Source organism: Phacochoerus africanus, chromosome 6 (assembly GCF_016906955.1).
Source record: "Phacochoerus africanus isolate WHEZ1 chromosome 6, ROS_Pafr_v1, whole genome shotgun sequence".
In the NCBI taxonomy this organism is placed as follows: domain Eukaryota; kingdom Metazoa; phylum Chordata; class Mammalia; order Artiodactyla; family Suidae; genus Phacochoerus; species Phacochoerus africanus.
The window spans coordinates 38,058,065-38,085,954 of record NC_062549.1 but is presented as its reverse complement, the minus strand read 5'-3'; the positions used below and the strand labels follow the sequence as shown (position 1 = coordinate 38,085,954).

The following is a 27,890-nucleotide window of genomic DNA, read 5'->3' as shown; positions in this document are numbered from 1 at the left end:
TGAATCCCCCTTAACCCACTGAGCAACGCCAGGAACTTCTGGAATTCTTTAGATTAAAAGGATGGGATGAAGGAGATGGAGCTGTCAGGTAAACATCCTCTCTGGGATGACTGTAACGGCATTACTTATTCATTTAAAAACATTTCATTTCATGGGACTTAAAGTCACATAATTTTCCCTTTCGAAACAAAGTTTTTATAGACATCACATTACGTGTTTTAAAAAAATTATGGTAAAATACACATAAAGTTTACCATATTAGCTATTTTAAAATGCTGTACTCAATTTAGTAGTGTTAAGTATATTTACCCTGTTGTGTAACCAATCTCCAGAACTCTTCTTTTTTTTAAATTTATATTTATTTTTAATGGAAGTATAGGTGATGTACAATATGTACAGGTGTACAATATAGTGATACACTATTTTTAAAGGTTATACTCTATAGTTATTGTAAAATATTGACCATATTCTCTGTGTTGTACAATGTATCTTTGTAACATTTTATACCTAATAGTTTGCACTCTTAATCCCCTACTCCTATTTTGCCTCTCCCCACTGGTAACCACTAGTTTGTTCTCTATGAGTCTGCTCCCTTTTTGTTATAGTCACTAGTTTGTTGTATTTTTAAAATTCCACACGCAAGCGATATCATACGTCTTTCTCTGCCTCACTCATTTCATTTAGCATAATGCCCAAGTTCATCCATGTTACTACAAATGATGGAATTTTTCTTTTTTATGGCTAAGTAATATTCCATTGTGTGTGTGTGTGTGTGTGTGTGTGTGTGTGTGTGTTTATCCACTTATCTAGTGATGGACATTTAGTTTGCTTCTGTATCTTGGTAAATGTAAATAAAGCTGCTATGAACATTGGGGTGCATGTATCTTTTTGAGTTGGAGGGTTTTTTTATGCAATGGAACTGCTGGGTCATATGGTAGTTCTGTTTGTACTTTTTTGAGATACTGCCATACTGTTTCCCAGTATGGAGGAAATGTGGAAGGGTTCCCTTTTCTTCACACCCTCACCAACATCTGTTATTTGTGTTCCCTTTGCTTTTTAGGGCTGCACTTGCGGCATATGTAAGTTCCCAGACTAGGGGTTGAATCCAAGCTACAGCTGCCAGCCTGTGCCACAGCCACAGCAATGTGGGATCTGAGCCAGGTCTGTGACCTACACCACAGCTCATGGCAACGCCCAATCCTTAACTCACTGAGCAAGGCCAGGGATTGAACCTGTGATCTCATGGATCCTAGTTGGGTTCGTTACCACTGAGCCACAATGGGAACTTCCTATTTGTGTTCTTTTTGATGATAGCCATTCTGACAAGTGTGAGGTGGTATCTCCTTGTAGCTTTGAATTGCATTTCCCTGATGATTAGCAATATTGAACATTCTTTCATGTGCCTGTTGGCCATCGGCATTTCCTTTTTGGAAAATGTCTATTCAGTTCTTCTGTCCATTTTTTTCATTGAGTTGGTTTTTTTGACATTGAGTTGTATGAGCTGTTTATATGTTTGATATTACCCCTTATTAGTCATATCACTTGCAAAATAAATATCCTCTCCCATTCATTAGGGTGTCTTTTCATTTTGTCAATGGTTTCTTTTGCTGTGCAAAAGCTTTTAAGCTTATTAAGTCCTGTTTATTTTTGCTTTTATTTCCTTTGCTTTAGGAGATGGATCCAAAAAAAGTATTTCTATAATTTATTTATGTCAAAGAGTGTACTGCCCATATTTTCCACTAGGAGTTTTATAGTATCTGCTCTTACATTTAGGTTGTTAATCCACTTTAAGTTTATTTTTGTATATAGTGTTAGAGAGTGTTCTATGTTCATTATTTTAAATGTAGCTGTCCACTTTTCCCAGCACCACTTATTCAAAAGACTGTCTTTTATGTTTATAAATAAATTTTAAAATTATTTGTTCTAGTTCCAGAACTCTTTTCAACATGCAAAACCGAAACTCTGTATCTTTTAAACAACTACTCTGTGTTTTCCCCTCCCTACCAGCCCCAGAAACCACCATTCCACTTTCTGTCTCTATGAATCTATTTTAGATATTCCATGTAAGTGGAATCATACAGTATTTGCCCTCTGGTGACTGGTTTGTTTCACATCTTCAGGACAAGCTCATCCCTATTGTAGCATATGTCAGAATTTCCTTCTTTTGTAAGACTAGATAATATTTATTGTATGTATATACTCTATTTTCTTATTGTATGTATATACTCTATTTTCTTTACCCATTCATCTGTCAATGGACCCCGGGTTCCCTCCATCTTTTGGCTATTATGAATAATGATGCTATGAACATGGATCATTGCTGATGTTATGTTTTTAAAGTTAACTATTCTTTTTAGTTAATCAAGTTTTTCTATATATAGCTCCTTATTTGCAAGTGATGCTATTTGTAAACACCTACACAGAGGCCTTTTTCATTTTCTTATGGATGTTTTGATGGTTGAGCCTAATCACAGATCAAGTGAATCACTACAATATAAGGAAATGTCAATAATAAAATTATTACCAAATTGCTTTATTTTTTTTTCACACTATGAAATTTATCTTTTTTTTTTTTGCTTTTTTTCTTTTTTTTTTATTTTCCCACTGTATAGCAAGGGGGTCAGGTTATCCTTACATGTATACATTACAATTACATTTTTCCCCCAGCCTTTCTTCTGTTGCAACATGAGTATCTAGACAAAGTTCTCAATGCTATTCAGCAGGATCTCCTTGTAAATCTCTTCTAAGTTGTGTCTGATAAGCCCAAGCTCCCGATCCCCTCCCACTCCCTCTCCCTCCCATCAGGCAGCCACAAGTCTCTTCTCCAAGTCCATGATTTTCTTTTCTGAGGAGATGTTCATTTGTGCTGGATATTAGATTCCAGTTATAAGTGATATTTGTCTTTGTCTTCCTGGCTCATTTCACTCAGTATGAGGTTCTCTAGCTCCATCCATGTTGCTGCAAATGGCATTATGTCATTCTTTTTTATGGCTGAGTAGTATTCCATTGGTTATATATACCACATCTTCCGCATCCAATCATCTGTCGATGGACATTTGGGTTGTTTCCATGTCTTGGCTATTGTGAATAGTGCTGCAATGAACATGCGGGTGCACGTGTCTCTTTTAAGTAGAGTTTGTCCGGATAGATGCCCAAGAGTGGGATTGCGGGGTCATATGGAAGTTCTATGTATAGACTTCGAAGGTATCTCCAAACTGTTCTCCATAGTGGCTGTACCAGTTTACATTCCCACCAACAGTGTAGGAGGGTTGCCTTTTCTCCACAGCCCCTCCAGCACTTGTTATTTGTGGATTTATTAATGATGGCCATTCTGACTGGTGTGAGGTGATATCTCATGGTAGTTTTGATTTGCATTTCTCTTATAATCAGCGATGTTGAGCATTTTTTCATGTGTTTGTTGGCCATCTGTGTATCTTCTTTGGAGAAATGTCTATTCAGGTCTTTTGCCCATTTTTCCATTGATTGATTGGCTTTTTTGCTGTTGGGTTGTATAAGTTGTTTATATATTCTAGAGATTAAGCCCTTGTCGGTTGCAGCATTTGAAACTCTTTTCTCCCATTCTGTAAGTTGTCTTTTTGTTTTCTTTTGGGTTTCCTTTGCTGTGCAAAAGCTTTTCAGTTTGATGAGGTCCCATGGGTTTATTTTTGCTCTCATTTCTATTGCTTTGGGAGACTGACCTGAGAAAATATTCATGATGTTGATGTCAGAGAGTGTTTTGCCTATGCTTTCTTCTAGGAGTTTGATGGTGTCCTGTCGTATATTTAAGTCTTTCAGCCATTTTGAGTTTATTTTTGTGCATGGTGTGAGGGTGTGTTCTAGTTTCATTGCTTTGCATGCAGCTGTCCAGGTTTCCCAGCAATGCTTGCTGAATAGACTTTCTTTTTCCCACTTTATGTTCTTGCCTCCCTTGTCAAAGATGAATTGACCATAGGTGTCAGGGTTTATTTCCGGATTCTCTATTCTGTTCCATTGGTCTGTCTGTCTGTTTTGATACCAGTACCACGCTGTTTTGATGACTGTGGCTTTGTAGTAGTTCTTGAAGTCTGGGAGAGTTATGCCTCCTGCTTGGTTTTTGTTTCTCAGGATTGCTTTGGCGATTCTGGGTCTTCTGTTGTTCCATATAAATGTTTGGATTGTTTGTTCTAGTTCTGTGAAAAATGTCATGGGTAATTTGATGGGATGGCATTGAATCTGTAGATTGCTTTGGGTAGTATGGCCATTTTTACAATATTGATTTTCCCAATCCAGGAACATGGAATATCTTTCCATTTCTTTACATCTTCTTTGATTTCTTTGATGAAAGTTTTATAGTTCTCGGCATATAGGTCCTTTACCTCCTTGGTCAGGTGTATTCCGAGGTATTTGATTTTGTGAGGTGCAGTTTGAAAAGGTATCGTATTTTTGTATTCCTTTTCTAATATTTCATTGCTGGTATACAGAAATGCAACTGACTTCTGAATGTTAATCTTATATCCTGCTACTTTGCTGAATTTATGAATCAGTTCAAGGAGTTTTGGGGTTGAGTCCTTAGGGTTTTCTATGTATAGTATCATGTCATCTGCATACAGTGACAGTTTGATCTCTTCTCTTCCTATATGGATGCTTTTTATTTCTTTGGTTTGTCTAATTGCTGTGGCTAGGACTTCCAAAACTATGTTGAAGAGCAGTGGTGAGAGTGGGCATCCCTGTCTTGTTCCAGATTTGAGTGAGAAGGCTTTCAGTTTTTCCCCATTGAGGATTATATTTGCTGTGGGTTTATCATAAATGGCTTTGATTATATTCAGGAATGTTCCCTCTATACCCACTTTGGCGAGGGTCTTGATCATGAATGGATGTTGGACTTTGTCAAATGCTTTTTCTGCATCTATTGAGATGATCATATGATTTTTGACTTCTTTTTTGTTCATGTGGTGTATGATGCTGATTGATTTGCGTATGTTGAACCATCCTTGTGAACCTGGGATGAACCCAACCTGGTCATGGTGTATAACTTTTTTGATATGTTGTTGGATTCGGTTGGCTAAGATTTTGTTGAGAATTTTTGCATCTATATTCATCAATGATATTGGGCGATAGTTTTCTTTTTTGGTGGTATCTCTGTCTGGTTTTGGAATGAGGGTGATGGTGGCATCATAGAATGTCTTTGGGAGTATTCCTTCTTCTTCAACCTTTTGAAAGAGTTTGAGGAGGATGGGCACCAATTCCTCTTTATATGTTTGATAAAATTCGCCTGTGAAGCCATCTGGTCCTGGACTTTTATTTGTAGGGAGTGATTTTATGACCTCTTCAATTTCATTTCTAGTGATCGGTCTGTTCAGTTGGTCTGTTTCTACTTGATTCAGTTTTGGCAGGCTGTAAGATTCTAGAAAATTGTCCATTTCTTCCAGATTGTCAAACTTGTTGCCGTATAGTTGTTCATAGTATTCTCTTATGGTTTTTTGTATTTCTGCTGTATCCGTTGTGATTTCTCCTTTTTCATTTATAATTTTGGTTATTTGGGTTCTTTCTCTCCTCTTTTTAGTGAGTCTGGCCAGGGGTTTGTCAATTTTGTTCACCTTTTCAAAGAACCAGCTCTTGGTTTTATTAATTTTCTCTATTGTTTTTTGAGTCTCTATTTTATTGATTTGAAATTTATCTTTTAAATGTGTTTCTGTCTTTACTTTTTCATTAAGCTTTAAGTTCCCTAATGCAGGAACCCAAATCCTTTACGCAAATATTTTCATACGTAAGATAACTCTGATCATCAGTAAGTGTTTTGACTGCCCACACAGATGTTCAATATTTGTGGCCATGAGGATGAGTTATGTCCATGAGGATGAGTTAATGAGGTGGTATGTGGTTTTGCAACATCACACTTTTGAATTAGTAGCGACTAGTATTTCATTACAGCAACTAACTGTGTATTGATAATAATAAATTTGAGAAATCACTGCGACTACTATAATTTTTGCAATGATCTGTCCCTTGTAGGGGGAAAAAAACCCCTGATATTTAGAATATGCATGTATTAGTGGAAAAATAGTAAAAAGATTACCAACATAGTTGTTTATCTAAAGACTCATTTTCTAATAAAGTTGCTCAGCTTTTAGAAGACTTGAAAAAAAGTGTGACAAAGAAATCTGGGACCCAGATGGTACTCACTGAAAGGATACTGAGACATTCCATCAAAATTAAAATAGTATAAAAGACCAATATTCCTAATAAACCTTCAGAACTTAGAACACTCTCATATCCTACATACTAAACCCATGAAGAAGTCACTCCTTAGGAAGAGTTTATTATGATAACAGCCAAAGCTGCTTTTAGCTTTCCCATCAGAAGAAACTTTACTGGTATGTTGGAAATGAACAAAATATATGAGAGGTAAAATATTTTAATGATCAATAAATATGATATACAGATTTTGAGTTTATGGTATTTTACCTGCAACTTTCTTCCCTAAAATCTCCTTTTTTTTGTCTTTTTGCTATTTCTTGGGCTGCTCCCGCGGCATACGGAGGTTCCCAGGCTAGGGGTTCGAATCGGAGCTATAGCCACCGGCCTACGCCAGAGCCACAGCAACGCAGGATCCGAGCCGCGTCTGCAACCTACACCACAGCTCACGGCAACGCCGGATCGTTAACCCACTGAGCAAGGGCAGGGACCGAACCCGCAACCTCATGGTTCCTAGTTGGATTCGTTAACCACTGCGCCACGACGGGAACTCCAAAATCTCCTATTTTTAAAAAGAGAAACTGGCTAAATTAACAAGGTTACATTACTGCCATTCCATTTACATTTTCAACAGGTTTTAAGAACCTGTTGATTTGACTCCAGGCCTCATCGTTACAAGACATCTTTCTCTATCTTCAGAATTGAAATTTGGTTCCTATGGCAACATTTCCATTGCAAAATAGAGTCCAAGAATTTAACTTAAATTATTCTCCATGTCAGCCCTTTTTATGAGCATAAGTAATATTACAAATGTAGCTCAACACATTTTCTATGAAATCACTCAGTAAATCAAATCATAAGGTAGGGGGAGGACAATCCCTTAAAGGAACTCTTTGCTCAGTAATTATTTTTTCCTTTTTTTTAAAAGAGTAATTTTGTAATAGAATTACATATTTATTTGTGTTCTAAGTTCTCATTTTAATCAGCTAATCTTAGGATGGGTCATCCATACAAAGATATCTGAAAACGTTAACATTTGTTATAACAAGGATTATCAATGTTTATGTAGTAAAATCAGAATCAGAGAGGAGAATAAAAATGGTTTCACTGGAAACTAACTCATGGGAAAGAAAGATCACCATTCTCAACTGCATTTGACAAACATAGAAAATGTTTCACTGAAGCTAATTTCCAAATAATATTCTTTAAAAGCAAATTCACTATATGTAGGTGTTTTGGTTACAAAAAAAATAATACATTATGGCACTACTAATTTATTGAAGAACATAGCATCCCTTGCCCACTGCCCCAACCCAAATCCCCTTCCACTCCCCTAGAAGGCCAGTCCCACTCCTCTCATGTTACTTTTTCTCCATTCAGCACTGCCTGTAGGGCAGACAAGCTAGTTACAGTCTTGTTTTCTCAACTAGGAGGTATGGAATTCTTCATCCTCGAATCTTTACCGATACCCAGTAACTGTAATAACACAGCCAGGGGTCTTTTCATATACCAATGACTCCTAATTCAGACCTCTGTATCTGAGCAAATGGCAGACTAATCTTTTCCTACTAGAGACTAACATTTATAGAGCAATTACTCTAAGATGGCCTACATTTTAAAATCCAACAACATGCATAGGAAATGAAAAGGAAAAAAAGAAAATCTCAAGTTAGCTTTCTGCTACAGAGAATAAAGTGGGGGAGACTTTAATCTTTTATAAAAAACCTTCACAGGAAAAAGTCAGATAGGTTGGGGAGGTACTTCCTTTAGGGACAGAGAGATTAAGGAAAAGGCTAAAACAAAGATGGCATTTTTTTTTTTCTGCAATCAGTTAGAGAAGTAAAAGTCCCATCAGAGATGCATAGTGGGGAGTTCCCGTCGTGGCGCAGTGGTTAACGAATCCGACTAGGAACCATGAGGTTGCAGGTTCAGTCCCTGCCCTTGCTCAGTGGGTTAACGATCGGGCGTTGCTGTGAGCTGTGGTGTAGGTCGCAGACGCGGCTCGGATCCCGCGTTGCTGTGGCTCTGGCTTAGGCCGGTGGCTACAGCTCCGATTCAACCCCTAGCCTGGGAACCTCCATATGCCGCGGGAACGGCCCAAAGAAATAGCAAAAAGACAAAAAAGAAATGCATAGTGGGAACATTGGGTTAATAGATGCAAACTATTGCATTTGGAGCGGATAAGCAATGAGATCCTGCTGTATAGCACAGGGAACTCTACCTAGCCACTTGTGATGGAACATGATGGAGGATAAAGTGAGAAAAAGAATATATATATACATATACATATATATATGTATATATATATATATATATATATGACTGGGTCACTTTGCTGTACAGTAGAAATAGAACATTGTAAATCAACTACAATGGAAAAAATAAAAATCATTAGAAAAAGAAATGAAAAGTGACAACAGAAAAGAAAGAGGCAGACTAATTCTTGGGGCTGACTAAAGAAAAAAAGGAAATCGCTGACAGAAATCTTCTCTTCCATTTGCAACAGTCCTGTGCCTACCTGTAACCCTATTCTAATCAGAAGCTAGGATCCCAAGTTATAGGAGAAACCGCTAATGCCCTGTTTCAAGGTGAAAAAAATTGTAACCTAATATCTAGAGGCCTTTCCTTCCTTGAGATGACAAGGGGGTCTCTCTTGTGGGGAGGAGTAGCCCTGTAACACAATTTTGGCCAATGACATATAAGGAGGTTCCTAGGAAAGCTGTATTCTTGATACCGGCATCACTCCTCTGTTTCTTCCTATCCTCCTGCTTGAAATGCAGACATGACGGCTCAAGATCCAGCAGTTATTCTGCAAGCAGGAGAACAAGAGTACTACCCTAAAGATGGTGTCACAGAAAGGATCTCTGATGACATTATCAAATCACCCTACCAATGCAGGACACTCTGCTTCTGGATTTCTCATTAAATGAGAAAAAAAAAAAAATAATCCCATTCTATTTAAACCACTGGTATTTGGTTTTTAATCTGGTACCTACAACCAAATTCAGTCTCCAATACTACATTTCTATTCCCAAGTGGAGGATGCAGGAAGAGATACGAGGAGCAACTTTCAATTGTACTACAGAACACTCCAATTTGAAATCTGAAATCCACCATTACATAGTGGTTTAATTATCACTACATTTCAGATAGTTTTAAGGGTTTTTTACAGGTTACTCTTCAAACCTATGGTAAAAATGCTTGTTGGGTACCACACTCATCTCTATATTAGGAATAAATACTCTCACAGATAGTTACCAAAAGCTTAAAAATCAACTGAAATAAAAGAAGGTAGTCTATTCCATTAGATTTTTCTGTTTGGACGACTACATAACCGGATATCATTATTATTATTATTATTATTGTCTTTTTGCCATTTCTAGGGCCGCTCCTGCAGCATATGAAGGTTCCCAGGTTAGGGGTCGAATCGGAGCTGTAGCCGCCGGCCTACACCAGAGCCACAGCAACGCTGGGTCTGAGCTGCGTCTGCAACCTACACCACAGCTCACGGCAACACCAGATCCCTAACCCACTGAACAAGGCCAGGGATCGAACCTGCAACCTCATGGTTCCTAGTCAGATTCGTTAACCACTGCGCCATGATGGGAACTCCTATAACAGGATATTATTAACCAAGATATGCTTATACACAATTTTTTATTCAAATGTATGCACTTATACTTCTAAATATTTTCTAATGTTTAATTTAAAACTTACTATTAACATTTAGAGTATATCTTTTTTATATACAAAGAAAATTTTAAAAACAATTTTAAAAAATTTCTGAGGAGGAAAATAGCTTAGGTTTGGTTAAAAGTTAATAAGAAGGAGCAGCTAGTTGTAACTGGTCAGTAATGTTTAACGACACAATAGGAAACACATGCCTACAGTGTACAGTTGAGTCTCCAGGGAGATGCATGTTCACAGAAAGAACAAAGACGATGATGTTTCTGACTCTATTTTTAAAAAAGAAATAGTAGGTGCTTCAACAGGAGAGGGAAGCAGGAAATCTCAAGATAGTAACCACTGTCATTTGTGATTGTAGTTGCTATGGCAAATACCTTTTTTAAAACACACAGAAAATAATCACATGAAATTGACATCAATTTCTCTAGTTGCAGGTGAATACTGACTCTAGCTTATAAAGATATTTTGAATTTTAATAACAAATTTAATGTTCAAAATTACCTTCTTTCTTAATTTTGGTCCCAATTCCTTCAACTACTTGCTGTGGAACTAAAACCCCGTAAGTACTAAAGAACAAAATAATCATCACTCAATTTTTCTGTGCATGAGTTTTTTCTTACCTCCAAACATTCCTTTTGGAAAATACGCCAGTCTATTCACATTTCTTTTTACTAACTTTTCTAATTTGCACATGTTTTCCAACAGGTGAAACATCATGAAAATCTAAATATGTAAAGGAGTTTTTATAATACTTTAATGATGTATTTTGTTTAATTTTTAATTTCTTAGCATAATTATGACAAAGATAGTCAAAGGCAGAAATTAAATAATTAATCACATCATTAGCGTAATATATTTCAACATCAAAGGATTTATGAATATTACCTAATTTGTTCTTCTAAAAATATTTTAAGATGTGGGTGTTCTACCTGATTAATGATCTTAGAAATCTGTCCTTTAGTTTGTTGCCAGGAGTACAGTGAACACATATAAAAACCAGGATGTTAATATGGAAGCTACTGACCTCAGCTTTTTCTAAACTTCATCAGACTGTACTTTGAAACAAAGGAGGATACAGAACAGGGAGAAGATCCAGAGGCTATTCATAAAAAAGATTAAAAGCTTCTAAAATAATACCTGCACAAAGGTTAAAGGGAGTGAAATTGTTCAGCCAGCAAAAGTCTGAGGATACAATGTAATAAGTACCCAAGTACATATGAAAGGGTTCTTGCACAGAAAATAGTGACCAGCTGTTTTCCATCTCCAAGGAGGGCAGAATAAAAGGAAACAGACAAATTGAAGACCAAGGATTTTAGTTAAAAGGAATGATTTGTGCAAGTAATGAGCACTACAATAGCCACTGTGTGTCTATGGAAGCCCTTTCTTCAGAGGCCTTTATAAGAAAGACTGATTTTCATTTGCACAAGGAAGACTAATATTTACTTGCTTGTCTGTGCTCTGTGCTGATAAAAAGAGATATCCTATGACAAAAATACCAACACTAACAGGCTAGAGCTGTTAAACATTCCACAGAACAAAGGCACACAGAACAGACCATATTCAGTACCCACAGGTAACTCCAAACCATTGCAGCCACACCATAGCTGGACACATAGTACCTCTGCAGAGGAAAACGAAGGGTTTCTAACTGCCCAGGAATATCTTGGGTCCTTGCATCCAGCTGCAAGTGGGAGCTGTATTTACTGTTGTGACCTTTTTGCTATGTTGTTGGCAAAACTAATCTTACCAGGTAAAGAGGCATATAACAATTTTACGTGAAAGGATTGTAAGATCTCTGGAGAAGTGGGAAAGTGATCCTACTTCCTAACCTGCTTAACTGTTTCTTGGCATCTGAAATTCTGCTCTTAGTTATTTACTCTTTTGGCTCAAAGCTTTGTAGCTTTCGCAAAAAAAAAAATGTAAACATTCCAAGAACATAAAACATCATTTAAGCATTTTTACAGCTTCATACTGGATACTTTTCTTAACCAGATTTTGGGAGGATAAAGGAAAGAAAGGATCTGAACCAAAGCTGGGAGAGAAGATGTGACTAAGCAAAGAAAGGATGCAGAAGTTATTGCTTGGAGCAAGTGGTCTCATACTTACAACTATGTCCAGGAGCATAAGATGAACTAGAGTGGGAATACCTAATGGTCAGTCTTCCTTTCTTGAGCTTTCTTCTAGAAGATTTCTAAATCAATCTAGCATCTATTTCTAGGGTAAATTCTAAAAACCTAAAGCAGAAACTAATTTGCTTTCTCTTACTAATTAAGTGAAACTGCACACATGTGCTGTCCAAAAGGAAAAAATAAACTGTATATATTTTAAAAACACCATGTATAATAGGCATATACAAAGAAGAAATCTACAAAATACGCATTCAATTAAAATTACTTAACCCAATATTTAATAACTGACAAACAGTTATGAAAAGTAAAATCAAAACATGTAGATATGGGTTATTCTTCTACCCCCCCCCCTTATTTATTTTTTTTTTTTTTGCGCCACACTTACAGCATATGGAAGTTCCCAGGCTAGGGGTCAAATCAGAGCTGTAGCTGCCGGCCTACACCACAGCCACAGCAACATGGGATTGGAGCCGTATCTGCGACCTATACCACAGCTCACGGCAACGCCGGATCCTCAATCCACTGAGCAAGGCCAGGGATTGCGTCCTCATGGTTCCTAGTCGGATTCATTTCCGCTGGGCCAGGACGGAAACTCCCCTTTACCCACTCTTAACATAATGTGTTCTCCATCTGCTTCACCACCTGGCTCCCCATCTGCTGAATGTGCTCTCCTGTGTCTCTGTCCTTCCCAAACACAACAGGTGAGTTCTAGGCACTGAGAATAGTGAAGCCACTTATTTCCTTGTTCTAAAAAGTGGTTATCAGTCCCAGCTTCACCTCAGAAGTACTTATAGAGTTTTTATTGGTGTGATATTTTAATGTATTTATAAACAGTGATGCCCGGGCCTTGCTCTGGTGTGCAGAACCAGCATGTCTAAGGGGATACTGCTACGGTGTACACTTGTGAGGTTAGTTATGTGGACCCAAGAGCAGATTTATCCTGTAAATCAAGCCTATTGCTCTAGCCTGGGGAGTTCTTTTAAAACCCTGATTCTGACTCAGGTGAAACTTTTTTTTCCCCCTCTTTATGCCATCTGCAGTTCTAACGGACTTTATAGCTTCATCCAAATTTCTGTAAAAAATGTTGAGCTAGCTAGGGCAGAGGCTTAGGCCCTACAACACACAACAAGAGCAATGTATTAGTAACACCATAGTTAACGAAATTTAGCAACCACTGCCATTGCCTCTGGTGGGCCTTCCTACTGTATAGGCTAGAAAGCTAAACGCTGCATTTCCCATTAACACTCTGCACACTAGAGTGCTAGATGAGTGTACTTTCTCCTCTCCACTGGGAGGGTAGGAAATGAGGTGGAGACCAGGAACCACTTACCTCGGTTATTTCATCCTGGCAGCACAGCTATGGAGACATTGGATTTTTTTCAGGAGCACTGCAGCATCCAGTCACTCACAGGTGCTAAAAAGTGGCTGCAGTTGCACTGGTAGCTTTCTAACCTCTGAATAGCAACAGGGATTGATTTCCATTTGTATTACTGAACTCAGTAGTATAGTTCCTTTACTACCTTCCTGATAATAGCAGTAGGAGTAATAGTAACAGCAGTAACAGTAGGAGGAGGAGGAAGAGGAGAAGGAGCAGAAGCAGCAACAGCAGCAGTAGTAATAGTAATAGTAGCAGCAGCAGCAGTAGTGGTAACTGTAGCAGTAGTAGTAGCAGCACCAGCAGCACCAGTAATAGCAACAACAGCAGGAGTAGTTCCATAAGATAAGAGTCACTTCTGTGGTGTTGTGGCAGTCATTTCTGGAGACCTCGCCTACACAACTCTCTCCTCTAAATTTTTCATGGATTATGTTAATATCCACATCTTTGATTCACTCTTTCTATGCTTAAAATGCCCAGAATAGTTTCTTTCCTCCAAAAAACCCTGACTGGTACAAGCCCAAGGTGTATAACTGTTCAGAACAGAACCATTGGCTAGGTCATACCACATATGGTCTACAAGGATATCACCAAAGGCCTTCTCAAATCAGGTCCTCAAATCACAAAACACGACATGCAAACTTAGCACTTTCTCTGATTTATGGGTTTAGCAACACTGTTAAAAAAGGAAATCGAATTATTGTGATATGATCTGTTTCCAGTAATCTAGGCTGATGTAATGATTCAGGTCTCCATCCTAAAGTGCTCACAAATGTTCTAGACTCCTGCCTGGGAGGGCTGTCAAGCATAGCAGCCCACAGTAATGATGTGACTTTAAGGTCAATCTTGGGTCTGTATACTGTTCCACCACTTACTTGCTATGAAATCTTGGACAAGTCACTTCACATTCCCAAGTTTCGGTTTCCTTAGCAGCCCATGGTTGTGACAGTGTTACTTTACAGAGTCAATGAGGAGTCAATGAGATCATGTACGCAAAGTCCCCAGCACAACTTTTGGCTTGTACGACCCTCAACTGATGACAGCTATAACCTGAGAAATGTACCTTTTTTTCGCTTTTCTGAAGATAATCAATAAATAAACAAATAAAAATTAGCTCTTTCATGCTTTCCTGGCACTTGCCTCATCATCTCAAAGAGACATCAAACTTCACAAACAGTGGAATATAGTTCTCTCACCTGCACGTTGTCTCAGCAGATTATGAAGCATCCTCCTAGCAGGAGACATCAAGCCAGCTGAGTGCTCCCTTACCATTTCCTCATCTTGCCATTCACGTCTCTTGCATTTTTTGCGCTACCTTGTTCATTTTGGAGATCATTATTCTCTATAGAGCCCCTGGCTCTCTTACTGGGTATAAAGAGAGGTGGAGCAAGGTCTTGGAGGAGGCAGAGAAAGAGGCAGGCAACAGTCCTCCCTGGGAAGGAAAAGAACAGAGCCACAAATGGCTCGGCATCTCCAGTGTCAGCCCCAGGAAGGCCAGGCCTCCCTTACTGCTGGAGGGAAGCAGGGCTGGGCTCTTTGGTGCTACAGCTTCCCAAGCTGCTGGAAGGGCAAGCTGACATAACAGGCATATGGAGATTAGCTGAAGCCATGAAACACAGCCTCTAACCTGACTGGACAGTATGATTCCTCCTCAAAGAGAGAGAGAGAGTTTCCCCTCAGGGCAACTAGAGTTACCAGCTTTCTGGAAGGCCAGAAAGCTCAACCATAGAACATAGATCTAAACAAGGTAAAAGGCCCCAGTCTTCCCTCTGTTGAAATAATTGTTCTTCCAGAGTCATCCACAAAGACATAATCTCTACTACTTCATCAATTTGATAACAATGGATTCCTGACTTGGTATTAATCCGTTCCTTCAGGATAAAAAGTCCTAAAAGTTGATTTCCTTAATGACAACCAATGTGCTTATTCCTACAATCAACCACGCGTAATTCCAACTAGCAAAAACTAATGTGGACAAAATATATATAAGGAAATAAAAAAACGTGTAAACATTGGCTGATGTCAGATTACGAAAGCTGGATTGCCAAGCTGAAACCTGGACATCACATGGGTTACGGAGTCTCGGGAAGATGGGAATACGAAGTTTCATCCCATGATGATAAAAATAATGCCATCGCTGTGAAAACAGATTTAGAGAGTTCTCGGGCAAGTGCCCTCAGGGTCCATGCCCATTTTTTTTTAAAGACCAAATTTTCTTTTTCCTTTTTTTTTAATTACTGAAATGAATTTATCACATCTGTAGTTGTATAATGATCATAACAATCTGATTTCACAGGATTTCCATCCCACAGCCCAGGCGCATCCACCCACCCCCCAAAGACCATCATTTTTCTCCATTTCTCTTCAAAAGATCTGCTAATAATTTTGCTTCCTAGAGTCAAATCACCACACTTTTCAGAGGTAAGAAAAACAGGTCTGTAATTTCTAGCTTCATGGATAAAGGTATAAAAAAGTATGTAAACATAATTTAAACTGACAAGAATTAAATAAGGCAACTCTTTCGAAACTCTAATGGAAAAGGTGATAAAAATCAGAATCTTCAGCACATAATATAACATTCTAGAGATTTTAGAAAATTAAAAGTAATATACTGCTATAATCTTTTTGGAACATACACATATATATGTGAGCATATATATATACACACACACACATAAATATACACAGATACATAATCTTATATACATATATAATATATATAATCTTTTGGAAGAACAAAAACACTAAAGATACATTAGCAAATGAGGCTTTCACTAATACGACATAACGTAAGAGCTCATACCAATTAAGTTTCAAAGAAGATTTAGATCATGAGAAAAGACAAAACTAAAACAAAGAAATTACACAGATTCCCAAAAAATAAGTTCTACTTCAATAACTTCTTTACAACTTTATACTGTTGTTACTACAGTATGACAGACTCTGGAAGTTACACTAATAGCATTTGATTCGATTTTTGGAAACATGGACAACTCACATTATGGAATGATGCCTAAATTGTGGGAACTTAAAATACAAGGGGAGTTGGCTCATGGGATTGCTGAAGTATATAAAACATCTATATAAATCACTATCTGCTCAATTTAAAAATGAGCTTTCAATAAAGTCTCTATGAACAAAAAAATCATGCTTAAGACATAAAATGAATGATTTCTGTGACTGTCAAAGTTAAAAGTCATTACAGAAAATATGTGGATATTTTAAAGCATGGGGTCTGATAAATTATTACACATATCTCTTCCTTGAAATATAACAATCTAACATGAATTTTATCCCATAAGTCATCATTCTTCAAATACTGTTTATGCATTGATGTTCAACTATATGACCGTGTAGAAAACGTCGTTTCTATAGTTTTGTGGGAAGCTCAGCAGCTCTCTAAAGACAGTACAAAACACTCAATGATCTTCTAACTGGTCTGTCAGAATCATGAAGATTGGCTCAAAGAATTTTATCAGCTATGGAAAAACGATGCTGGTGAGAAATGTATTGTAAACTATCTTATCTGTCTTTTAGATCTATAGGGCATATGATTTGTATCCTAACACTGGTTGGGTCTGGAGACTATAAGACCATCCAAGGTGTTGGGTAAGCCTGTGAGTTCTGCAGAAGCCCTATTCTACTCAGATGCCCTGCAAGGAACCCAAACCCTTTCCAGGCTGCTTTCCAGGGTAAAGGCTCAGGAGACCCATCAGTGTGGGAGATAAAAAAAAATATTCACATCCCTTTCTCCCTTCCCATCCAGGATTAACTATGCGGCAATCTGTTTTCATTTTGTGCTTCATGACCCTCCTCTTCAAAGCACAGAACCATAATGGGCTGTGTAACTAAGAAATGTGAAGAAAGCAATAGCAGTGAGCCAAATGACTTGAGGCTATGTTATGAGGTAAGACTTATCAAGCAGTCTTGCACAGGGGAGTAGCAAAAAGAAAGGGGGAGATAAAAAGAAAACCAAAATGACAGAGAGGAAATTCCTACCTACATCCATTTTATACTAGCAGCAAATCACTTGACTCTTAGAACTTTCTAGGCTCTACAATGCAAGAGGTCGTGTATTACTGCTTTTGTGCCATTTTGAAGAAGTGCTGTGTGGCGGAAAACAGCTTAGGACTTAGACTGTGACCTTAACCACACATGACTAGGGTGCTAGGGGAAGAGAAAGGTCAGCAGGTAACAAGGTAATGAATGGGCTTTTGCCTGTAACTGAGAAATCATTAGGTCCCACACTGTTAACTGCAGCCTTAAAGAGCCATATTTATACAAAAAGAAATGCTAGTCTGTGGAAGTACCTCTGTCTTCACTCTGTAAGGAGCGGAGATCAGAGAGAACAGAATGCCTTACTCATCATTCCAGCCTGCAGCGCCCCTGCACTGTGCCTCACACATGACAAGAGGTAGTAAATACGCAGTGAACTCAATTTACAGCATGAATATCCCTGTCTCTTGATTCTTCTTTCTAGTGCTTCTTCTTTTCTCACCTGCACCCCCATTTCTTCCCTTAGCTTGCTCCTCTCTGTCACTGCAGCTTAACTGCTAATTTGGACAACATGGAATAACATTACATTGTATTTATTAGAACAGAATTTTAGGTTCACTTTTTTTTTAATTGGAAAAGTAAATGCTAGGAACACTATCTTTTTTATCTCAAAAACACTTTACAAATTAAATTGTGGGTTAGCATCCTTCAACAGCAAAAAGTTCCATAACCCCTTAGGTTATTAAAGATGCACTGCTTTCTGCTGTTTTAAAAGAATTTTTAAAAACTTACTTGTGTCAAATGCCTTTCATTGTTAAATAGAGCCAAGAAACAAAACTTTGCACAACTGGCTATAAAAAGTAACACAGAACTATCCTGATTCCTATAGAAGTATATTCCCAAAACAGAAAGTTAATATTCAATGGGAAAAAGCCACATACTTTTCATAGTTCCATCTTCCTCCTCCTCGTCCTCGCTGTTTATAACCATGGTCCCCAAGTCAGATTCTAACATTGTGCTGTTATGTTCAATCATGGTCTGGGCCCCTTCACTCATCGTGCTTGTGGCCCTCATTGTGCCCACACTTTCCGAGCTGGTCTTCACCATGGTGTGGGAATCCAGCTCATCTTCATCCTGCAAGCAAAACACTGCAATGAAGGAAGACTTTTCTAACACAGCTGGATATCTTACTTAACAACAGTACAAGCATAGTATACTTTTATTTTGCAGTTTTTTAAATTATTTTTTAATAGTTATTTCCCCAATACAATTTTTTTTTCTACTGTATAGCATGGTGACCCAGGACCATAGTATATGTTTAATAATGACTACTGTTAGTTATATTATCGTAAGAGCCAAAGTTATCCAAAATAACCTAAAGCTCAAGCAATAGAAATTGGCTGGTGAAACAGAAAGCTGCTAGCTGTTCTTAAAATAGTGATTCAAATAGGTAGATGATCAACAAAGAATATGGTAACAAAATAAACAAATAAAAGAGAGCACATGAAAGAGAGAAATGTTGGCACTATTATAACAGCATTAATAATGTTCGTAACTTTGTACAGGAGCTGTTAGCTTTTCAGAAATTGTGAAATATGTAACACAAAATTTACCATTTTAACCATGTTCTATGACACTAAGTACATCCTCAATGTTGTCCAATCACCAAGATGCATTTCCAGAAATTTTTCATCATCTCAGAGAATTCTATACTCATTAAAAGTAACTCCTTGTTCCTCCCTCCAATCTCTGGTAACCTCTATTCTACTTTCTGTCACTATGAATCCACCTATTCTACCTCCTCTAAGTAGAGTCATGCCTTTTGTGTCTGTCTTATTTCTTTGAGTACAATATTTTCAAGGTTCATTCATGTTGTACAGGATGTCAGAATTTCATGCCTTTTTAAGATAATAATTTTCCAGTGTACATACGTGTGTGTATGTGCCACACACACATCCACCCCCCCACACACCACCTTATGTTTACCCATTCCTTTGTTAATAGGCATTAAGGTGTTTATACCTTTTGGTTATTATAAATAATGCTCTCAACACTGGTATGTAAGTATCTACAAATAGATGGTCCCTGACTTGCAATGGTTCCACTTAGAATTTTCCAGCTTTATAATGATACAAAAAAGATACACATTCAGTAGAAACTGTACTTCAAATTTTGAACTTTTCCCAGACTAGCAATATGTGGTATGATACTCTCATGATGCTGGGCAGCAGCAGTGAGCTGTAGCTCCCAGTCAGCCGTGTGATCAGGGAAATAAACAACCAATACATTTACAACCATTCTGTGCTTCTTCACTACAGGAGTCAGCAGATCGTGTGAGATTCTACACTTTATTACAAAATAGGCCTTGTGTTAAATGATTCTGCCTGACTGTCGGCTAATTTAAGGGTTCTGAGCACACTGAAGGCAGGCTAGACTAAGCTACGCTTTTTGGCAGGCTAGGTGTATTAAATGCATTTTTCTTTCATTGGTGTTATGAGGATTATTTAGAAGAGCTATTCAAAATGCCTGCAGCCTACTAGGGACAAGGTAGTTTCCAGCCTTCTTTAAAGTATACCTACTGTGCCAATCTTTCTTGAATACTATTTGTATCATGATATTCTTCTATTGAAGAATCTGCAATAGCTCCCGGTTTCTGCCTACAATGAAAGCCAAACAAAGCTGTCCAGATTTTAATGCCCTCTATGTTATGTTATGTGGCTGATCCTATTTTCGCATTGTTCACATATGGTCCAAGATAGTCAGGTTAACCTTGACTGAGTCTCCAGATGCTTGCTATAAACCCATATCATGATATGCTCATTAAGACTTCATCATCAGTGTCTAACAGAGGCAATGTAAGAACGACTTTACAGTTGCTCGCTTTGAAGACAGAATGGGATGAGGCCATGAGCCAAGAAATGTGAGCAGTTCTGAAGCTGGAAAAGGCAAGAAAGGAGATTCCCCTGTGGAGACTTCAGAAAGGAGCACACAACCCTGCTAACATCTTGAATTTAGCTCAGTAAGATCCATTTCAGACTTCAGACCTACAGAACTATAAAATAATAAATTTGTATTTTTTTCACACACACACACAAAAGGGACTTCATCTTTGCTCATGTCTTTTTCTCTACCTAGGATGCTCTTTCCTCTCTAACTTAACTAAGTCCTATTTAGTTCCAGATAGAGTATCTTTTTTTTTTTTTTCTTTTTTTTTCAGGGCTGCACTCATGGCATATAGAGATTCCCAGGCTATGGGTTGAATCAGAGCTACAGCTGCTGGCCTACACCACAGCCACAGCAACATCAGATAAGAGCCATGTCTGTGACCTACACCACAGTTCATGGCAACGCCGGATCCTTAACCCACTGAGCGAGGCCAGTGATCAAACCTGCATCATCACGGTTCCTAGTCAGGCTTGTGAACCACTGAGCCACGAAGGGAACTCCTCAAGTATCTTTACCTTCATGGGCAATTCGGTCTTTATTAGTTATCTTCTTTTCCAAACTTCTAGAATTTATAACCTGCATCATACATTTTTGCATTTAAATTTATCTCATATTTAACTGTTTTATAAAATCTTTTTTAATGTAAGTACCTATGGCTAAGAATGCCTTTTAGTATTTCTGAACCTACTAAAGTGTTTCATTCAGTATTCCACACACAGTAAGCATTCGTTATATTTTACTTTTTCACAGAATTATAAAATCATGAACCTTTAATAATCCAACCAAAACTCTCCTTGTTGGTAGATGCAAACTATTACATTTAGAATGCATGAGCAATGAGGTCCTACCGTACAGCTCAGGGAACTATATTAAATCTCTTGGAATAGAACATGATGGAAGACAGTATGTGTGTGTGTGTGTAAACGGGGTCACTATATGCTGTATAGCAGAAACTGGCACAACACTATAAATCAACTATACTTTAAAAAAATCAGTTTTTGAAGCAAAAAATAATAATAATTCAACCCCTCATTTTATACAGAAAGAACTTAAGCCTATAGAAAGTAAGAGACTTCTCCAAGGTCACATACCTACTTAAAAGTAGAGCTGCAACTAAGAAACTAGTTCCTTTATATTGCTTAATCCACTATTCCCCAAATACATGTACCTAATTTACATTTAAATTTTGGTCTACTTGGTTGCTTAAGTTAGAGGTGCAGGTTTACAATTTTAACAGCTTATGTCACCAGCTCCTATGCCCAAAGAGTCCCCTCCAAAGACTTGGTCCATGCTGTTCAAAGCCACTATCTTGGACCATAAAAACAGTTTCCTAGCAGTTTTCACTGTTTCCACTCTTGCCCCCTTTACTCTCCCACGGATCAATCCTTTCAAAAGACAAATCATATCATGTTACTCTCCTGTTCAAAACCCTGCATTTGGCCTCCCATCATACAATAAAATCCCAAATGCGTATCATGGCCAAATGTGATGTGGCCCAGTAATACCTGCCAATCTCATCTCCTATCACATTCCTTCTCACTCATCAAGTTCCAGCCAGGCTGGCTTCCTTTGCTGTTTCTCGAGCATTCTGAGCATGTTCCTGTTTGGGTCTTTAAATTGGCTGATCTCTCAGCCTGGAATGATCTTCCCTAAGACAGCTTTATTTTTTGCTTAACTTAGGTCTCCACTTAGATGTTACCTCTATTATGAGGCTTTTTCTAACCAACCCCAAATCAAAGACCCATCAATCTTTTATTTTTCTGTATTCTTCAATAGCTTAGACCTGGCTTTTCTACCACTAGAATATAAGTTTGATGAAGGCAAAGAGTCCTTCTTTTTTTTTTATAATTTTTTTTTATTTTCCCACTGTACAGCAAGGGGGTCAGGTTATCCTTACATGTATACATTACATTTTTCCCCCTTTTTCACTGATGAACCCCCAATGCTTAGAAACCTGGCATATAGTAGGTGCTTGATAAAAATTTATCTAATAAATGAAGCAATTTATATTTTTACTTACTAATTCACTCAACAAGCATTTATTGTTAATTTGTAATATGTCAAGGAGTGGAGCAGGCACTGGAGATACAAAGAGGAGTAAGAAATGGTTTTGTTCCATTTTTGTTGTTTTGAGGAGTCTGAGGTCTAAGAGAAACTGTCTGATATGTGAACGATAAAGTACAAGGCAGTGTGTTAAGTGCTATTAGAAAAGTGCTGGCAAACCACAATGGAAGTACCAAGAGAAGAGCCTCTAACTCCACCTCTCTCAAATGAAGAAAGCCTCACAGAGGACACTGCCCTTAACTTAGGTCTTAAAGGATGAGAAGACTATAATGTTTAATAGATAAACATAAGTGGGGGGTGCTTTATATCACAACTTCTTTTTACAACAGAACTACTTCAACCTCCTTTTCTCAGCTCAGACACCCTGAGACCGAATTAGGTGCCATATTTCTGTATTGCTATAGCGCCTGGTACTTACTATGCCAATCACACACTTATTACTATCATTGTCTGGATAACCGGCTTGTCCAAATCTCCCATTAGACTCTAAAATCTGTAAGGGCAGTAGGCAGATCTTGTTAAGAGCTATATCCCTGGTATCCAGTACAAAGCCTTGTTCTCATTAAATAATCTATTTAATTAAGGTTAAAGCCCTCATTATGAGGTAGTGCCAAAGCACAGAATGCTACTTAAGATTCTATTGTAGAACTTTATTTAAGCCAACTAATTATTTCAAACATAGAATGGCTACTGAGGAAACTCTGGGAGTGAAAATAAAACTGTTAACTAGAATTACTCAGTCAATCATTTATTGAATCATGATAAAATAGTTATAATCAATGAGTCAGAAGCACTATGCTAAGGACTTTGTTGGTCACTACTATTTAATCCTTTTATTAATCCTGCAAGATATTATCCTTATTGTGTAAATGATGAACCCATGAACTTTGGGTTCAACAGTCTGTCCAAGGTCATACAACAAGGAAGTCGAGGAGCAAGGATTCTAACCAGATTGTTTGATTCTAAAGCTGAATATCTAACTTCCAATTGTATAAAGCTTTTAAATTATTTACAGAATTTCTCAAGTCTAATTTTATATTACAGGTTAGCTAGAGCATCTTTCATTTTGCTAAATTAAGAGATTAAGAAACTAAGAAATTAGTTTACATATGAATATATATGAATATATGGAATATATGTAAACTAATTTGCACTTGGTCAAAAAGCTAATAAAAAAGTTGGGATTTACTCTTTTCAGTAGACCACACTGAGGGGGAGGAAAAAAGCTGATATTCTATCAGTTCTTCATAAAAATCTACTGCTAGCTTAGTATCTTACTTTATTGTGGTTAATTCCTAAAGCTCTAAATCTATTTTTGTATGTGTGAGTTATTTATCTCTTATCCAAGATTCAGTGCTGTGACCATTAAATTTAACAAGAAACATAACATCTGGTTTGTGTGAAATAATACTTTTAAATCTTCCCATATTCTATGCATTCTAGTTGAGTCTACGCTAGGATAATGAAGCTTGCATCACTGGATTCACAAAACTGGCTTAGATAACTTAGAAAGTTATAAAAACACTGAAGTTTGGAAGAGATTGCTTTTCTGTATATTTTCACCCACACAGTCACTTTGCTAAAGGATGCTAAACCAATTTACAAATTGACAGTTAAAAAGAAAAACCACAAACCAGTAATGAAAAAAATAGTGAGTACTCAGTTCACAAATGAGAGTGTGGCATCCAAACACTAATTAATAAAGTACAGATGGAATGAAAAGTTGGTTTTAATGAAATTAGAAAACTCAAACACTAATAACTTGGTGATGATGTTGAAAACTTTTCAGTAATGCTTTTTTACTTTTAAAAGCCATTAACTCAAATTATTCGTGATATAATTTTGATTAAGATGTCATTCGATATTTTAATACTTTCATAATGAGACATTTATCACATTTTCCCAAAGTTATACTTCATTTATCTATACTCTGTTATTCCTTATGAAAGAAAAGCAGGAGAAAAAACATGTTGATACTTTATAGAGAAAGGTCTGCAGAACAGATGCTTCCCACTGTAAAAGCGGCCAATTCCAGTAAGGAATACAATAGCATTTTCAATCAGTGGTCATCATGTGCCAGGAATGCAAAACAGAGTACTGATGATAATCCAGGTTATGAATCATAAAATCCACATGGAATACAAATATTTGAAAACATTATTAGGAAATCCTACTCCACTGCTAAGACAGATTTAGGCTGTAACAGTCTGAGAAATAATCAGAGCCTCTGCACTAGGTATCTTTACATTTGCAATATCTACTACCTTAAAGGATTTTCTAAATATTCAGCTACAATTTGACTGACTTAAGGGACATTTATGCAAACATTTTAGAAAGCATTTGCATTTGTAACATTAATGACATAGCCTAAATAAGTAGGTTCTTTCTAATTTGAAATAGTCTAATTATTTTCTCTTCTTGAGATGATATTTAAGACTTCTTTATTGCCCATACAATTACATAACAGTACATTATCAGTACAGAGCAGTGTCCTTAGTGCCACTGATTCAATGAGACATTCCTCTTGAATATGTGTTCTGCTACAGCATGAAAATATTTATTTTTTTAGGGAAAAATAAATATGTAAGACATATAAGTGAACAAATTACACAAAAAATTGCAATACCACAGTGGTCTAGATAGCTGTAAACCTTTTAGAGGTGTTAATCGGGGACGGCACTGACAGCAAAAAATAATATAACAAAGCATACTATAAATACGAAAGAGAGCTTTCAAGACAGTAAGGGCTGGGAACTAGAGTGAGAATAAGCTAAATCTGACCTTAGGGCTGCAGCAGAGGCATGTGATAATGAGGGTGGGATGGTGATAGGGTATCCATTTGAATGGATAAAGGAAGACAAGAGTATTTGGGTTCTTTCCAAAGTAGAACTGAAACTCCTGCATAAAGTTGGGGATCTTGAGGGCCTACACCCTCAGTGAAAGGATAAACAAGAAAAAAAAATGTATTCACAGATAAAGGGGATGACATACAAACCTGTCTGCCTCATGAGGGCTCTAAGTAAAGATGGGGAATGGATGGTGGGAGAGTCTGCCTTTAGAAGGTACAGACGTGGGCTTGGGCTTTCTAACGTTACCCACATGGGGAACCCCATGCCAAGAAATTAACTGAATTTAGTCTCAGTATGGAAGCACCCTGGGTGCTTGATGAAAACAAATAAAAATCCACTCTAAAGGGACTCATAATCAATCTTCAACCCAGAACTCACAACGTCATTCTCAGAGATAAAATTTAGCTAAACTTGAGCTTATATAAAGATAAACAATGAATAAACAAGCTGCTGAGATGCGTAAAGAAAAAACAACAGAAGTAAAGCTCACTTGCTCCTTAGAATTAAATTAGTTCCCTTAGAAAGCTGGACTGTTCAAAGATAAAAATTTCTAGGACAAGGGTTTGGAAATAGACAGTGACATTCTAGACTGGGAAAAACAGCACAAGGGTAGAAATATTGTGGCTAGAAGGGAAGGCATATGAGTTTGACTCCATTAAGGGATGGCTTGCAATTTACAGGGTGATTTAAACACTGGGAGCCAGTGAAAGCTGCTTGGCAGAGAAGTGATGGGAACCCTGGAAATTGAAGGTTGAACCAGAGGAAAAGAAAGGAGGAAGAGAGCCTGGAATCAGAAGATTATTGAAATCTAGATTTGAGGTAATTAGAACCTGCACTGAAATGGTCCCACAGAAACATTTAAATGACAGGTCAAATCTAAAAGAAATCATGAAAGAAGAATGAACATATTCTAGAAACATTCTGGACATCAAATACAATGGATCAAAAATAATGACAATATTCTGGACCTAAAGACAACCAAACTGACTCCAAAGAGAAAACTGTAAAAGATTCTAGTTCGAATAGATGAAGACAGAAAACAAAACGGATAATGCCAGCTATTTGTATGACTTAATGGAATTTGCCACTTTGGCACATGACAAAGGCATTAAAATCTAATGCTTAATCTGCAGTGAAAGAGTCAAGTAAGAATTCAACAAGCCATGTTCAGTACAACTTCAAGGAAACGAGCATAAAACTAGGGAAAACTGTGGCAGGAATCTTTTACTTCTCTCCTCATGCAGAATTAAATCAGGGCTTGGTGGTTGTGCTTACATGACAATCTGTGTCAATAAATACATTTTAATCATTACTTGAGTTAGAAAAGGGAACTACTGTACATTTGCTTGCATGCCCACATCATGGAAGAGGCTTGGGTACCATTAAACTAAAAAATACTCTCTAGTATAGCAAGGTGAAACTACTGATGTGACATTCATTATCTTTAGATTCCATTTCCAAAGACAGTAACAGATAGCACTTATCCATTGCCTCTGTTATCAGTACACCTGCACAGTCTACCATTTCTGTGTTACAAGTGAAAGAGCCCACAGTAGGATCAACTGGTTAACTCTGATCCCATTTAGTACCATATTCAACCCAAATGAGCTAAGAACTACTGAGAAAGCATCAGAATATTTCCCTTCAAATAGCTGCCCTTAAGCACTGTTTCAATGTCTGACGGATTTTTAGAAAGGGATAAATTGATATTCACCAATTAAAAATTACTTAAACAGAATCTGGATATCTGTACAAAGAATGAACTTTCTTCCCATTGCTATAGGCAGGTGGTCCTTCTATTTCACTGCAAAAGCAGCCTAAGACATAGCTGCTATCTTTTAATTTTGCTTCTTTTCTTTTCTTTTTTTTTTGTATTTTTGCCTTTTCTAGGGCCACTCCCACAGGATATGGAGGTTCCCAGGCTAGGGGTCTAATCGGAGCTGTAGCCGCCGGCCTAAGCCAGAGCCACAGCAATACGGGATCCGAGCCGCGTCTGCGACCTACACCACAGCTCAGGTCAACGCCGGATCCTTAACCCACTGAGCAAGGACAGGGATCGAACCCACAACCTCATGGTTCCTAGTCAGATTCATTAACCACTGCGCCACGACGGGAACTCCAACAGCTGCTATCTTTGACATACCTGTCTTTAACAAATAGAAACGTCTGCCTTCATGGATCCTAGCTTTTTACATGTTCATGGGCATGTTTTAAAGTTACATCAAAGCTTTCAGGATCTCCAAAAGTCATAAAAGACTTGCTCATCAGTACAATAAGCCTAAATGGTGAGAAGGCGTGTGGGCAGGACTTCAGAGGCTCCAACATGCAAGACTGTACAAGTTCTTGGCATTATATTAAAAGCTTCCAAACAAAAGATTATCTTACATCCCCTGTGCACAATACTGATATACAATAGAGTAAATTAAAAAGTAAGAAACTTTAACCATGACTTCTCTTTTTTCTTTCACAGTCAAAAGCATGTCAAAAGACTGAAAAAAATCTATATAGATAGAATCAAATGTTTTAAAATAAAAACACCTTTAAAAACTTGTTGTTACAAGCAGTTTATAAAAAAATCCACAAGAGGGCACCAAAGACAAAAGGCTAGAACAAATTCCATTAATTATGATTTACAGACTTAAAACAGGATCATAAACAGGTTCTTTTATT

At 37.5% G+C, this 27,890-nt stretch overlaps 1 protein-coding gene across 2 annotated transcripts in view; it reads right to left on the bottom strand.

The window, feature by feature from the left end:
- STK3 (serine/threonine kinase 3) overlaps window positions 1–27,890 on the bottom strand; it is a 291,654-nt gene that overhangs the window by 65,396 nt on the left and 198,368 nt on the right. For both annotated transcript variants that reach the window (XM_047783544.1, XM_047783543.1), the window contains one exon: window positions 18,303–18,495. In XM_047783544.1, the coding sequence (XP_047639500.1) occupies window positions 18,303–18,495 (193 nt within the window). The remainder of the gene's footprint in view (window positions 1–18,302; window positions 18,496–27,890) is intronic.